Source organism: Piliocolobus tephrosceles, chromosome 1 (assembly GCF_002776525.5).
Source record: "Piliocolobus tephrosceles isolate RC106 chromosome 1, ASM277652v3, whole genome shotgun sequence".
In the NCBI taxonomy this organism is placed as follows: Eukaryota; Metazoa; Chordata; class Mammalia; order Primates; family Cercopithecidae; genus Piliocolobus; species Piliocolobus tephrosceles.
In genome coordinates, this window is record NC_045434.1 from 33,368,552 (window position 1) to 33,384,198 (window position 15,647).

Sequence of the window (15,647 nt, forward strand, 5' to 3'; positions counted from 1 at the left end):
TGCTGTAGTCTTTTTTTCCCCCAGTATATGTTTGAGTTAACTTGCCTATCAGATAGAGAATCAGTTATTCCTCTCAACCATGAAAAGCCCCTCATTTCCATACTTCCCCCAACATGAAACCTAAGAAAAAAAAAGATTAAAAGCGATATTTCTTTATAATACTATTTTTTTTCTTGTGAAAACAATTGTGTTTGTTTTTAAAGAACGATCAAGTATAGTTTTAGATGCCTACAGAGTTTATTTGCCTTGCTCCGGGGATTCTGCTTTGTATTCCTGCAAATGATGCCTGACTTACAGAATAATATATTTTTTATTAAAGGAAGAATTTCTGAGGTCTTAGGTAATCTAGGGTTTTGATGAAAAACGTCTCGAAGTAGCAACTGACATAAAAGGAAGAATGAGGTCCTCCTGGGTTCAAATATAATGTCACTTACTCCTTGGAGCCTCTCTCTGCTCATCTACAAGGGTGAGGATAATATCTAGCTTGCATGGTTGCTATTAAATTTAAAATAACACATGTGAAATGTCTTGCACAGTTTCTAGCACAAACTTCTTAATTAAATAAAAATGAGATTTCAGTTCACTTAGTACAAATCTTTCCCCCTGGAAATATCCTCCATCCCTGAAAAGATATCACTAGCTATCTCCATGCAAAATAAATAAAAATAGGTTTCTATAGTTTGTGTGTGTGTATGTGTGTGCATGTGTGTGTATATACAATAATGTCTGGGGTCATTTGTCTTTTTTTGTCTCTTTTATAAACTGAGCTGAGAAAGGAACTAATGGCTATTCAGTGTTTCCTATTGGAACACCTCTGACAACAGAAGCAATTTCTAAAAGCTTTTTACTGTGAGACTGAGAAGAGAGGAAGGATGAAAATACAGTACTTTTAGCTGTTTCGAGGGCATGCTGGATGTGAGAGATAATAGGTAAGGGTTTGAAATTTTCAGATGGACTTTCTAGACCCTTGTCATTGCAACGGTGCCTTCCTTCTTCACCTTCACCAGTGTCACTGGAGCTGTTACACACAATTGTACCCATCAAGAGGACACTTTGGGGGCAGGGCTGAGCATTAAGAGCCAGAGGGAAGAGTGAGGTCATTTGGTTGGAAACTGGTTTTTGCCAGCATATTATCTTCTCATTTTCTTCCTGGTGGGGATCTAGACCCTTCTAGTGGGGTAAGAAGTATACTGACAGAAAGGAAGGATGCCAGACCAATCCATGCCTGTCAGCCAAGGTGACTGAGCGGTGGGATCTGGCAGTTGGGACAGGCAGGGGGGCAGCCAAATAGTCAATGCTGATGCCCATTGCGCATGTCCTCATGTGACCAGATCAAAGGCCTCCACCCAATGCCCCTGCACCTGCAGCAGCACAGACACTCCTGATGTCCAAGGCACCTGCACCCAGCAAGTGGGAGAAGCTCCCTCAGACTTTCACTAGAGGCACTTTTTTATTTTCTCATCCCTTTTTTTCCTAGATTCTTATTCTTTTTCTTCTTTCTGCCATGCTAATCCCAATTCCCCAGTAAACTGTACCACTGCTGAGGGTGGAAATGATAGTTTCTCCTTCGCCCCCGGTATCTCCTCAGTGCGGGATTCATTTCATCTTTTACTCAGGAGGTGGTGGCTGCGGGAAATCAAAGGGCCCACAGAAAAGAATGACTGCCAGGGAATCGTTTCTCAAAGAAAACCTTTTTATTTTCCCAAAAAGCCTATGTTAAGTTGAATTTTTATGATTATCCTTAACCATTGTGTCAAGAGAGTGTTTTGTTGTATCTGGTGACTTTAAAATAGGAAAAAATAATGTTTTAACTTACAAAGTAGTGGTCCTTCAGGAAACTGATTTCATGGATAATTTTTTTTACACATTCTGGCAATTGTTTGCATGTAAATGTAAATGCTATTTTCTAAATGCCATTTGAAACTGTTTCCTTCTGAAGTACAAAGACATTCATCATGACATCTCATTTCCCCTATTATTTTGCTTCATAAATTCCTTTTTCCACAGACTAAACAGCACTTTTTTTCTGGAGTACCATAATTATGAATTAGTGAGGTCCAAATAAGTGAGATTTTCCTGTGGCTGCATGAAATAGGTTTACAAAGAGCCTTTAACACTATATGAAATCTCTCTCAAATTCCCAGCTTTTCAACAGAATTCTCCAGTTATATCAAATCTTATAATTTCTAACTTTGTTTTCCCAAATTGTTCCCCAAACATAAATAGTCCTTTAAATAAAAATGACTGTTTTAAAGAGAAGAGAGAAGGAGGAAGAAAACAAGAAGATAATACGCTGGCAAAAGCCACAGTTTCCAACCAAATGACCTCACTCTTCCTTCTGGCTCTTAATGCTTAGCCCCGCCCCCAAAGTGTCCTCTTAATGGGTACAATTGTGTGTAACAGCTCCAGTGACACTGGCTGCAGATCATTGGAGACTCAGACATGAGTCATGGAAAGGTCTTCTTTTTCATCATTTTTAAGCGTGGAGTCATTCCCTCTAGGCATCAAGTGTCCCATCACTAGAGGAGAGTAGACAAGAGCATCTTGGAGGAAAGGGGAAGAGGAACGGAAAAGCAAGTTGCAGGGTAGTGTGCTATGGTCTAAATAAACATGTAACGGATGTTTTACTCAGGAGCACATACATGTAGCAATAAGGAAATTATCACAAATGTGGACATTGGCAGAACTTTGTGCCCTGATGTGAGTAGCAGCCCATTCTGTCAAATAACTACTCCCATTAAAAAATAATTGAGCAATTTTCTGTTAGCCTTTATTGTTGGCTATTCTTGAGTTTTGTGACCTTTAACAAGACATTTACCAGGCAACAGCCTTCATGGTGACTTATGACCATCCTAGTAACCTTTCTTCTTTCTTTCTTTTTCTTTCTTTCTTTCTTTCTTTCTCTCTTTCTTTCTTTATTTTCTTTCTTTTCTCTTCCTTCCTTCCTTCCTTTCTTTCTCTTTCTTTTTCTTCTTTCTTTCCTTCCTTCCTTCCTTCCTTCCTTCTTTCTTTCTCCCTCTCTCTTCTCTTGCTTTCTTTCTTTCTCCCTCTTTCTCTTTCTCCCCCTCTCTCTCTCCCACGTCCTTCCTCCCTCCCTCCTTCCTTTCTTCCTTCCTTCCCTCTCCCTTCTTCCCTCTATTTTCTTTTCTTCCTTTCTTTTCCCCTTGCTTTTTAGAAACTTTCAAATGGTCCAATCAGGAGGAAATTTGTAAACTAAATTCTCTCAAACTTTTTTTATGTTGGAAATTTCAAAACAAATCTTTGGCATTTAGATACTGGAATTCCATCATGCAAAAAGTTGCTTGTTAATAGCATAATGGCAATAGTTTCAATAACATAGTAATGCATAGATTTGCGTTTGTACAGTAACAAATTCAGAATAGTTGTTACCAATAGGAAGTATAATAATGTTGGAGGGACATACACGGGAGACATTAATTGAATCTATAGTGACTTATATTCTGGAAAATCTTAAAAATTTTTGATAAAGTTAGGCAGAGGATATAAAGTTTTTTTTATCATTATAGCTTTCAAATGTAATGTATATGATTGTAATTTTTCAAAAGTGTTTCAGAAAATAAGAAAACCAGCCGGACATGGTGGCTCATGTCTGTAATCCCAACACTTTGGAAGGGCAAGGTAGGAAGATTGCTTGAGGCCAAGAATTTTAGACCAGCCTGGGCAACATAGTAAGACCCTGTCTCTATAAATTAAAAACTTTTTAAAATTAGGCTGACATGGTGATACATGCCTGTAGTTTCAGCTAGTCAGGAGGTTGACACAGGAGAATCACTTGAGCCCAGGAGACTGAGGCTGTAGCGAGCATGATTGTGCCACTGAACTCCAACCTGGGTGACTGAGTGAGACTGTCTCTAAAAAAAAAAAAGTTATAAATAAATAAATAATAAAAGAAAATAAAATCATTTCACCTCTCACCAGGAGTCAGCCCTTCCCTGTCCATCTCACTGCTTTGCTTTTCTTCCTGTTTCGCAGCCCTCTTGCACCTCAAATGCTCCCATAGAATTGAGTCTTGAAAAACATTTGAAATTTCCCTCCAATTATAATCACTAAGTACTTGTTTAATTAATGGCATATACATGTATTTATAAATAGGGAACATCTTTATGAGATACCTGATTTTCATAGGAGAAGGCTAGACACACAATACCATAATTAGTGGCTGGCAAATGCTTATAAAATTTCATCTTTCTATAAATCACTGAGATAAGAAGTAGGAATGCTAGATAGTCCCTATTCTAAAGGATTTTGCAATCTAGGAAGGGATATGACACAGGTACCACCAACTCGTGTAATTTCTTTAGCAGTTAAGGAGAATTGTCAGTATAAATTAGTCTCAAAACTGAATTTTACATCATTAAAAATCTATAAGGTGGGTATTGTCAACTCTACTGTTACGAATTTATTCTTCAGATACACTTGTACATGATTTATATATAAGCTTTGTTTGTTATAACAAAAGACTGGAAATAACCAAAATATTCATCAACATGGATCTGATTAAAGCTTTTGAACTCTTGGCCGGGCGCGGTGGCTCAAGCCTGTAATCCCAGCACTTTGGGAGGCCAAGACGGGCGGATCACGAGGTCAGGAGATCGAGACTATCCTGGCTAACACGGTGAACCCTCGTCTCTACTAAAAGAATACAAAATTTAACTAGCCGGGCGAGGTGGCGGGCGCCTGTAGTCCCAGCTACTCGGGAGGCTGAGGCAGGAGAATGGCGTAAACCCGGGAGGCGGAGCTTGCAGTGAGCTGAGATCCGGCCACTGCACTCCAGCCTGGGCGACAGAGCGAGACTGTCTCAAAAAAAAAAAAGGTTTAGAACTCTTTAAGGGCCTTAACTAGGTTTATGGATTTGCAGATCCCTTGCTCACTGGACAATCTGACCCATAGTGAGTGAGTGAGGTATTTATGCATTTGGTCTGAATTGAATCACTGACTGATTAGGGTGGAGAAATGGGGGTCCATAGTGAATACCCTCTATGAGAAGGAATAAAGTTCTCATGTATTTACCTTTCAAAGGACAAATTATATTTTGCCATTGTTACTATCTGGGACCCCAAACTACTACAAACTATCGATGTTTTAAATAACAAAATGTGTGACCACTGCTCAGTAGAGCTCCAGTGGAACCTGCTTTAAAGCATAAACAAGAATTATTTCTAGTTAACAGAATTACTGTTGATATGCAAATGGTTCTGCATAAATAGCTGTAAGTGCAGGAGAATAACTCACTTTTTCAGTAGGCTGAACACCCCTTTTGGGTTTACCTTATGTATTTGTTTTGATAATCCTTTTTTTTTTTTTTTTTTTTGGTACAATAATGACTTAAGCCAAGTCACTTTCTAATAATATATTGCAATATGAAGTTTTGAATATCAAACTTTATAAGGATATATACTATTTATTTTCCCTCTAGAGAAGCTGTGAAGGAGGAATTTTAGCTTTTAGCAATATGACTCCAGAAAAATATTGCAGATCCCCATTCTCCTACCTGACTATGAGGTATATATTTATAGACCTGCTATTAGCATATGTGAATGTCTCCAGTCTAATGATTACACATTGTTAGCATTCTAGAATTCCTGTAGGTGCTATCTCATGTAAAGCTCCTATGTTGCCATGTATTCTTTTCCTTCTGAATGCATGGAATTTCAGTTGGACTGATTAAAATGTGAATATGCAGGTCTGCAGAAGGGTGGGTTGGTAGCAGGCTACAGAGAGAACCTTCTTTTCTCTTTGAAACCTGCTATGGGACTTTCTTTTTTCCTTAGAAAAGCATATTCTTTGAGAATTTTAAAATATAAAAAGAAAAAGAAAAAGTTTTGTGAAAATGTTTTGTTAAATTATTATTTAACAAAAAGTAGATGACTATTTGTTTAAATATGCATCTGGAAATGGCCATCAGGAATGAGGCAGCCACCAGCATCTCAAGATGAACCTAACTGTGCTCCCACCAGCTTGATGTTGGTGTCATTTTGAGTAGCAGTGATTTCACACTAGCCCTGTGTGTCCTGTGTATGTGTTCTGTCCAGTTTCCTACAGGGCAGGCTGCATGATGATACCAAGAATTGCAGGGTGCAATTTCACCTCCAGTCTTGGTGTAGGCACTCACGTCTTATAATCTAGCATTTCTGAGGTCCACTTTAGTTGAAGACTCTTTCGTAAAACTTTATTTGTCAACCTTTAAAAGCCCGTGGTGTGTGATCAACACAACCATCCTACAATTTCTTGTAACATTATTTAAAATTTCAAAATAAGTGGAACTAATATTATGCCTGAAACCAGATGAAAATCATTATAATATTGAGGTTGCTTTTTTAAACCACACTACACCACTCTGAAAATTTAGGTATTTTGGGAAAGAGGATGAAAAGTTTCCAGAAATCTCCTCCACCAAGACTTTCTGCCTGAACGACATCTGTCAGGGTGGGCAGTGTGCGCGGGAAAGGCTAGATAGCCCCAGTCCACTTTATGGGACACAATTAGAAACTAGCTTCTTGAGGAATGGAGTTGGACTCCTGTGGTGAGCTCAGGGTTTGCCCCTTCTCACACAGAATGAATGTCTTTAATTTTGTTTTCTGTTTTTTCCCATCTTTCCCCTTAGAGCATTGTGTGCACTGGCAGGCGTCAATGGCACCCAGACCCCGTCTTAGTCCACTGCATCCAGTCATGTGAGGTAAGATGGCCTCCCCTTCCCCAATTCAGACTAGAGAACTCAGGTGGATTTAATTTATGGAGCTTGAGTCCTTCTAATTTAGGATCCAGTCCCTCTCCTATTCCTCTGCCCTTTGTTTAATTTCTTAAATTAAGTTGGTTCCACAATCTTAAATTTACAGAAATTAGGAGCTCTGATTTTTGTTTTGTTTTGTTTTAGCAAAATCTTTGGAGATCCTCTTTAAATGACTTAATAAAAGCTAACTTAAAAAGCAAGTCAGAATTATTTATGGTTTTGGGATTCTGTAACTGGGCCTTGTTTGAGCTTAATTCACTCAGGGTTTTGGAGACTGATGGCCCACTGACAGGTTTGTTTGGCCAGCACAGTGTCTAAAAACAATTTTCTTTTTGGTTGCCAATGTTTAAAAATCAGGATTTTTACATAAAATTCATATGTGCATATATAGCATTACACACATACGCACACATCCCAAATAAAAATAAATATTTAAAACTCTGCACAAAGATTTGTCTCTTGAAAAATAAGACTAGCTGGCAACCATGATGACAATTAGCTGGATCTGAGTAGCAGCTGCAACCCCAGAGGGGCAACTCTCTCCAGTTAGCACACCTTTTACTCTCCCTATGGCTGCTTACCTGGTGGGTGCCCCTTGTTTAAAATAACTGCCTGGGTCATGCAGGCATCTATGTTTGCAATCTCTTAGGTAGACCTGTTATCTACTGTTCATTAACCAAACTAAACCTTTACCACCTCAAGAAATCTTGTCCACTTCTTCACATAGTAGATTCCCCAATCAGTGCTGGGACGTAGGCTGCTGTGATTTCTTTAGCTAGATTAACTGAAGTTAATTTTAAAAGTCAGGAATAGGGCAGATTATTTCTAAGAAACGATGACCCAGAAATTCTGTCATAGGGGAAGGAGATGCTTACATACACACACACACACACACACACACACACACACACACACCATTTAAGCCCTCCCACCCTAAGAGTAGCCAGTGACAAGTACAAGCATTCTCGTCTCAGTCACAACAGGTTTTGTCATCCACATTTCACACTGTAAGGAAATAAGCCACTTAGCAGCAATGCTTGGGTAATTCTGGCTCCTGCAGGTGCTGCAGAGAGACCCCTTTAACTGCCCTGATTTCCAGCTTCTTCCCTGATGCACACCCAACCACATGCATGTTAAGTTCATTCTTCTGTATCTCTGTGTTTCTTGATCTAATTCTGGGAATCCAGGATCCACATGAGACTGGAGAGGGGGAAAGGGTGGGGTTTGAGAGAAAAGGGAAAACTGGGTGGGGAAATGATACCAATAAAACAGCACTCTGCGAGCGCATCAGGAAAAATGCTAGCATGGAGTGTGCTTTGTTATGGTGTGGGCCAACAAAACAGCTCATCTTCTGCCATCATTAGAAAAACAGATGGCAGCGGGGTGGGGAGGCGGGAGAGAGGAGGACTGAATCATCCACTGGGCAGGGGGTAAGAAGGAGGGAAGAGAGGAGGCCAGAGAAGGAGGGAGATAAACAGACAGAAGACTGGGGAGCTGGGAACAGATCAAAGGGATCCTGAGAATTCCCTTCTGCTGCTTCTATGCATGATCTCAAGTGGGATAGTGGATGACAGGGCTTGGAGCTGGCTTCCGTGTTTCCCGGAAGGTTATAATACAGACCTTTTCCCATTTGTTCTCCCCTCCTCCCTGCACCCCAGCACATCAGCGGGGTCACTTATCCAGAGCTTCCTAGGCTGTCGTCAGTCCCTTTGTTGATATGACAAGGAACAAAAGCTCCAAGTCTCCTCTGCCTGACTGCTGGGCTGATGTCTCCTCTGCCTGACTGCTACCAGGCAATAGCTGTTGGTTCCCCTGCTCCAGTGGTTCTCAGCATCACCTGGGAACCTACTGGAAATGCACATTCTCAGACCCCCAAACACCTACTCGATCAGAAACTGGGAGTGGGGCCCAGCAGACTGTTTTAACAAGCTTGCAAATGATTCTACGACTTGCTAATACTTGAGAACCACCACCCCAAACGAGAGTTTGTTGTGCAGCAATAATTGTAGCCAACTTTATTTAGCCACTTTGAGGGTGGAAGGAAGATGCAACGATACAGGTGAATCAATCCCTTAGGAAAGGAAGGGGAACTGGACAGGAGAGGAGAAGGAGAAACAACTCTGAAGAAATAAGTAATAAGAAATGCAAAGAGGCGGGGTGAAAATGAAAAAGAAAGGACAAGAGAGGCTAAAACTGGCATGCTCTAGGGGCAAATTGGCAGACACTTAATTCTTTACTGGAAAAAGTCAGCAAAATATATTAGGGAGAACAGAAGAGTGTCAGGGACAGATGGAGGGAAAACAGACCGGAGGCAAGATAAAGCAAAGCGGGCCAGGTAGGAGAGAGGAAGTTTTTAAAAGTGTAGCACAGAAATCTGAGCTCAAATCAGGTACTTTGTTACCCAATATCTAAAAGGGTTTTCTTTTTTCTTTTTTTTTTTTTTTTTTTTTTTTTTTTGCTTCCCAGTACTGAATATCATTCTAAGAGGCCTCCTTTTGATATTTAGCCTTGTAAAGGTGGGGTGCCTCATTCATTATTTCTCCCAATAAGCCCAAGGCAGTAAATCCACCAGCTCAGTATCCTCAGCCCATATTGCCCTTCACCTTTGTTTGTATCATATTCTCTTGGCATAAGGATTTGCTTTCAATTATCCACTATTCTGTGCTGCTTATGTTTTCTGAGGTGCCACTGAGACTTTCTTTAAAAACTCTTATCTAAATAATTCTATCTTCTTATGTTAGGTCATAAGCCAATTCTTGCCGCTTATGTTTCCATTGTCCCAGCAAGAACACATGTATGCTACATATCTGCAATCCAAAATTGTTTGTACGTTCAATTCTATTTTTGTAGTTGTTGCTTGCATTTGGCCTTTGTGACCTGAATACTCCTTGGATCTTCTGTTTTTTTTCATAAACTGCATATGGGCAAGGAATGGCAACTTGCTTAATGGAAAAGTTTTGAAGTCAAACAATTCTAGATTCCAATCCTGGGTCAGCTGAGTAGTGTGAGCCTCTGTACTGGGAAGTGGGGCAACAAAGCTGTTTTAAGGAGTTGTTATGAGGGATACATATGATAGCATACACAAAGCATTTAGTGTCATGCCTGGCCCATAAGAGATTCTTAGTGGTGTCATTTGTTGTGAGCTATTAGCCACTTCGTGAATGTTTACTGAATGAGTAAAGCAGAAAGCAGGGGCATTGCTGCTGGTGTAGCCCCAGTATAATTAGTTGTAAACTCTGAGGATGTGAAAAAGGAAAGGAAAGGAAAGGAAAAGAAAAGGGAAACAGGTCACTCCCATAGAGACCCACTGAGTACCATAATTCACGAATTCACACATTGATTGTGTCCAATCAGTCATCAGGTCAGCTGGTCACCAGATCATTATATGCGTAGCTGTACTCATTCCTACAGTTGCCCACACTGGTTGGGACCTCAACATTTCTCATCTTTTGTGGGAATTTTCTAATTGCTCTCCCTTCCCCCAGCCCTGTGCCCATCAATTTCCTTCATTCTCTCTATTGCTATTACCGGTTTCTTTCTATTGTGTCTCTTCTGCTAAAAGTATCTCAGGAACTCCCCATTATTTTCACATTTAAACCAGACTCCTTTGCAGATCGTAACTGAGCCTTTGTCTTTCAACCTTCTGTCTCTTCAAATCTCTTTGTGCACACTCTACTCCAGATATAAAAAGCCATTTCCAACACAGTATTCTAAAAAGTGGTTGGGCTTTGCACTGTCTGTTTGCTTGATCTGGGATTGAATATTTGTTCCACCTGTGGGGTGACACTGGACAAGTTGCATTAGATTCTTGTGCCCCATTATCCTCAACATAGTTTTAATAGAGTTTTTATAATAGGGTTTCCATAGTAATGCTTATTTCATAAGGTTGTAGTGAAGACAAATGAGTTATTATAGGCAGTGAGCTCAGTCTAATGTCTTGTACGTAATTGTGCGTTATAAATATTATCTATTTCATTATCCATCACAGAAGTATTGTTGTTGCCACATGTTACTTCACTCCCTGTATCTTCATGCACATTGAAACCCATTCCTGGGACTCATCTTGTGACCTATTTCTCTAAGCCAGTGATTCTCAGCTAGGGACGACTTTGCACCCACCACCTCTCTCACATTAGGGGAAATGTCTGAAGACATTTTTAGTTGTCACGACTGGGCGAATTGGGGGAGCTTCTGAAATATAATGGGTAGAGGACAGGGATGCTGCTGAACATCATACAATGCACAGGATAGCCCACAACAAAGAATTATCCTGCCCCAAATGCCAGTAATACTGCCCTGAGGCACTGCTGTAGACTAACTCCTATTGATCTTTCAACACATTTTTCCAGGCATTTTTTCTACTTGGAGTATTTAATGACTGGCACTCCACTCACCACACACCCTCAACCACAGATGGCTTATATAATCATACTCTGGTCTCTATTTTACCACTTATCACCTTAGGGAAAGTATTGGTTTCCTGTGTGTCTGCCTTAAGACACTGTAACTACTTACAAGCTGAAAATATTGTCTTTTCCATTATTATATCTTAGCTACTCAACACAATGTTTGAAATAACTGGGGCTCAAAAAACATTTATTGATTGAAAGAGTAATTTAATTTGCACATGGCTTTTAAAATTATAGATAAAATTTAAAATTATAGATATGCAAATATTTTATGATAACTGTATAAAAGCCCTGTTAAATGCTTGTCCAGTAAAGTATACTTTCTTCCCAGCATAGAGAGAGAAAGGAAGAGAGGAAAAGAAAGGAAAAATGGTTTTCCTCATCTCCTGGGGTAATAATTGAAGTGAGTGTTCACTCCATCCATGAACACTGTGATACTATCAGATAATAGATTATCTTATTCTTTCCCTCCCTTCCTTCCTTCCTGCCTTCTTGCCTGCCTGCCTGCCTTCCTTCCCTCTTCCTTCTTTCCTTCCTTCCTTCTTTTTCTCTTTGCTTGTATCATTCCTTTTTTCTCTTTCATAAAGCCATATTTATTAATTCTACTGAAGTCCACAATGCTAGATTCTACTTAAACCAAGAAGATTTTGTTCTCTAGGGAATGTACCTAGGGATAAAGACTTATCCTATACTTACGGTATCCTTTTACATAGAACTAATTCGTTTCTTCTTCTTATGGGCTGGTTAAAATCCACCTAATTCTTGACTCTGCTTTCTCTGTGAGCATATATTTCTTGTAAGTTGATCCTTTTCTTCCCAGCAGTCTCCATTTTGAATTACAGTTTTTGATAATCTCTCTTCAACTCTTTGCTGTTAGAGTTGTGCCCTTTTTTTTTTTATTTTTATTATGATTATACTTTAAGTTCTAGGGTACATGTGCACAATGTACAGGTTTGTTACATATGTATACACGTGCCATGTTGGTGTGCTGCACCCATTAACTCGTCATTTACATTAGGAATATCTCCTAATGCTATCCCTACAGGCAACCTACAGAATGGGAGAAAATTTTTGCAATCTACTCATCTGACAAAGGGCTAATATCCAGAACCTATAAAGAACTCAATCAAATTTACAAGAAAAAAACAAACAACCCCATCAAAAAGTGGGCAAAGGATATGAACAGACACTTCTCAAAAGAAGACATTCTATACAGCCAACAGACACATGAAAAAAATGCTCATCATCACTCGCCATCAGATAAATGCAAATCAAAACCACAATGAGATACCATCTCACACCAGTTAAAATGGCCCTTTCTTTTTAAAAAGAGAAAGCTTCAGAGAAGGACAGAGGCCAAGTGATGTCAGAGAATTAGGTTCAAATTCTGACTCTACCCTTCATTAGCTATGCATAGTACCTGTCAGACTTTCTCTTAGAACTTCTGTGAGAATCAGGGGAAATAACTGATTTTTATGTGTTTTGTGAATTGTCAAATAACAGAACATACTAGCAGTGATACTGCCTAAGGAATGATACATATAACTTTGTGAGGACATGGTCATATTGAAACAAGATATTAAGAAGCACACCGGGGCCTGTCATGGGGTGAGGAAAGGGAGGAGGGATAGCATTAGGAGATATTCCTAATGTAAATGACGAGTTAATGGGTGCAGCACACCAACATGGTACATGTATACATATGTAACAAAACTGCACGTTGTGCACACATACCCTAGAACTTAAAGTATAATAATAATAATAATAATAATAAAGTTTCCACTGAAAAGCCTGCTGCCAGTCATTAAAAAAAAAAAAGAATCAAGGCCAGGCACAGTGGCTCACCCCGGTAATCCCAGCACTTTGAGAGGCTAAAGCAGGAGGGTCACTTGAGGCCTGGAGTTTGAGCCCAGCCTGAACAACATAGCAAGACCCTCATCTTTACAAAAAAATGAAAAGTTAGCCAGCTGACTATGGTGGTATGCACCTGTGGTCCCCAGCTACTCAAGAGGCTGAGGTGGGAGGATCACTTGAGTCCAGGAATTTAGGTCATGGTGAACTGTGATCATGCCATTGTACTCCAGCCTGGGTGACAGAGCAAAACCCTATCTCTCTTAGAAAAAAAAAAAAAAAAAAAAAGAAGAAGCAATTAAATTACATCTAGTTTATATCTTTATGACTTTTTATTATATACTGCAGGTATCCATGGTTAATTGATATCCTTGGGGCTACCAATGCAACTTACAAGACCCTTTAATGTTTGGGGGAAAATTTCCAATAACTCTGTCTGAGCCTGAGCTGCCCACGTCTCTAAATTCAATGCATACCTTTGTAGATGCCTATCATCTCATCTATCACATATTTCAAGGTTATCCAATAGGTCTATTCTTCCTGTAGTCTACCAACTCCTGAATGGCAGGAGGTGTGTTTTGTTCACTTTTGTGTTCTCTTTGAGAGACGCCTAATTCTTTAGTGACACCTACTTCTATTCCCCTAAAGACAGAGTTGGAAAGTTGCAGACAGAACTTTGACTCTGAGAGTCTTAAATGGAAAAGACTGAATCAGTTTTCCATGAAGTTGCATCATGGAAGTAAAGTAGGGACAAGATAGATGAAGAAGCAGAAAATAAAAACCCTGTCATGAGTGGAATCAAAAGGCCTTGTAACCACAGTGAAAGTGGCATGGGGTGGCAGAAGCAAAGGCTTTACACATAGCTCCATCTCTGATTAGCTATTTCCTTGGGCAAGTCAGTTAACTTTTCTGAATTTAAGTTTCCTTAGCTTTTAAATTAAACAGATAAAATTCATCTCTTAAAATTGTTGTGAAGATTCAGGTTCAGAAAACTGTGGAGACATGTGGTTTGAGGACTTCAGAGAGGTCACACCTCAGTAAAGCATGGTTGTGCTAATTTTTCAGAAATAACGACAAACTTGCTCTTGTTTCTGGGAATGTTTTGCCTTCCAAGTAGATTTTGGTTTTCATTACACCCACAAGTCCTTCTCTTATAGGTCTTTTTTTCAGATTTACAGCCTTCTTCTTGATTAGCCTCAACTTCTTATTCACTGGATGGATTAGGTTTTGGAAACCTGTTAGTACTTCCTTCCTTGACTTTCAGTTCAAGACCAATCCTGGTTTTGGATTTACTACTTCTATCATGGGACTAGCCTGCCTGCAAGAGAAAACTCAGTCTAAGATAGGATGGATATGAGAGTCAGGACATGATAAAGGATTCACAAGTACCTACTGTATGAATATTTGATAAACATAATTGAGTATGTGATAAAGGTTAGTCAAATTGCATTTATTAGTAATGCTGAATCACTTCTGTTACTCAAAGCACAAGGATGCTTCTCCCCACTATTAATTCTCATAGAACAGTGACAGGCAATACACACGTGTGTACATGTTGAGAGGGCAAGAAGCTGAGCTGGGCTGGAGAGAGAGTTGGTAAAGGACTGTTTAATAAGACCAGTAAGACCCTTTACATCCCCTACCTAATTATTTTGATTTTCTTGAAAGAATGAGGAGCTGTCAAAAAAGCCAAGCAGTATTTGCCATTTTAGGAAAAAAAGGAGTTGAACAGTAAGAGCTACATGCCTACAAGTTTGATATTTTCTTTTTCTTTCTTTCTTTTTTTTTTTTTCTTTTTTGAAGGAGCCTCACTTTGTCGCCTAGGCTGGAGTGCAGTGGGACGGTCTCAGCTCACTCCAACCTCTGCCCTCTGCCTCCCGGGTTCAAACAATTCTCCTGCCTCAGCCTACCGAGCAGCTGGGACTACAGGCACATGCCAACATGCTTGGCTAATTTTTGTATTTTTAGTAGAGACATGGTTTCATCATCTTGGCCAGTCTGGTCTCGAACTCCTGGCCTCAGGTGAACCACCCATCTCCGCCTCCCAAAGTGCTGAGATTACAGGCATGAGCCACCATGCCTGGCCAAGTTTGATATTTTCTACTAGAAAAAGTTTTAGAACAAATTTCTCTAAGTACAGGCCCTATGTTTGTAAGGAACATGCTCTCCTATACTGATGCTGTGTTCTGTGAAAGAATCAGTGAGGCCTATAAGATAAAGTAGAAGCAACTTCTTACGTTTAGTAGATATGTTATTCTAGCCCAAATGATGTACTCCTGCCTTCAGAAGGCAGCTAAAGGAGTTGACACCATCTTGGATTATTCTCTGTTGAATTGGAAGACCCAGCCAGTGGAACGTCCAGGGCTTTCTCTGGTCACACCTTGTCTTTAAATGTTTCACATTGGCAGTGGATGCAGCTGATAGTGTAAAAAATATGCTTAAGAATTACGTGGGGTGAGGGGTACTTATTTTTAAAATGCAGATTCTTAGGTTCTGCCCCTCCCTCCCAATTCTTGTATGTCAAGTAGGGTGTGAAGTACAAGAATTTGCTTTTTTAACAAATACTGCAGGTGCTTCTAGTGCAAGTGGTCCTCAACTGTGCTTTGAGAAACACTAGGCAGGGATTAATTCATATA

The 15,647-nt window shown here is 39.8% G+C and overlaps 1 protein-coding gene across 2 annotated transcripts in view; it reads left to right on the forward strand.

The window, feature by feature from the left end:
- PAPPA2 (pappalysin 2) overlaps positions 1-15,647 on the forward strand; it is a 400,048-nt gene that overhangs the window by 346,432 nt on the left and 37,969 nt on the right. Inside the window, exons 21-22 of one of the 2 annotated variants that reach the window (XR_003306912.1) lie at positions 6,626-6,697; positions 9,493-9,577. Coding sequence is in view for 1 of the 2 variants with exons in the window: in XM_026448236.1 (XP_026304021.1) it covers positions 6,626-6,697 (72 nt within the window). In the remaining variant the exon portion in view is untranslated. The remainder of the gene's footprint in view (positions 1-6,625; positions 6,698-9,492; positions 9,578-15,647) is intronic. The other variant, XM_026448236.1, reaches the window with a different exon arrangement.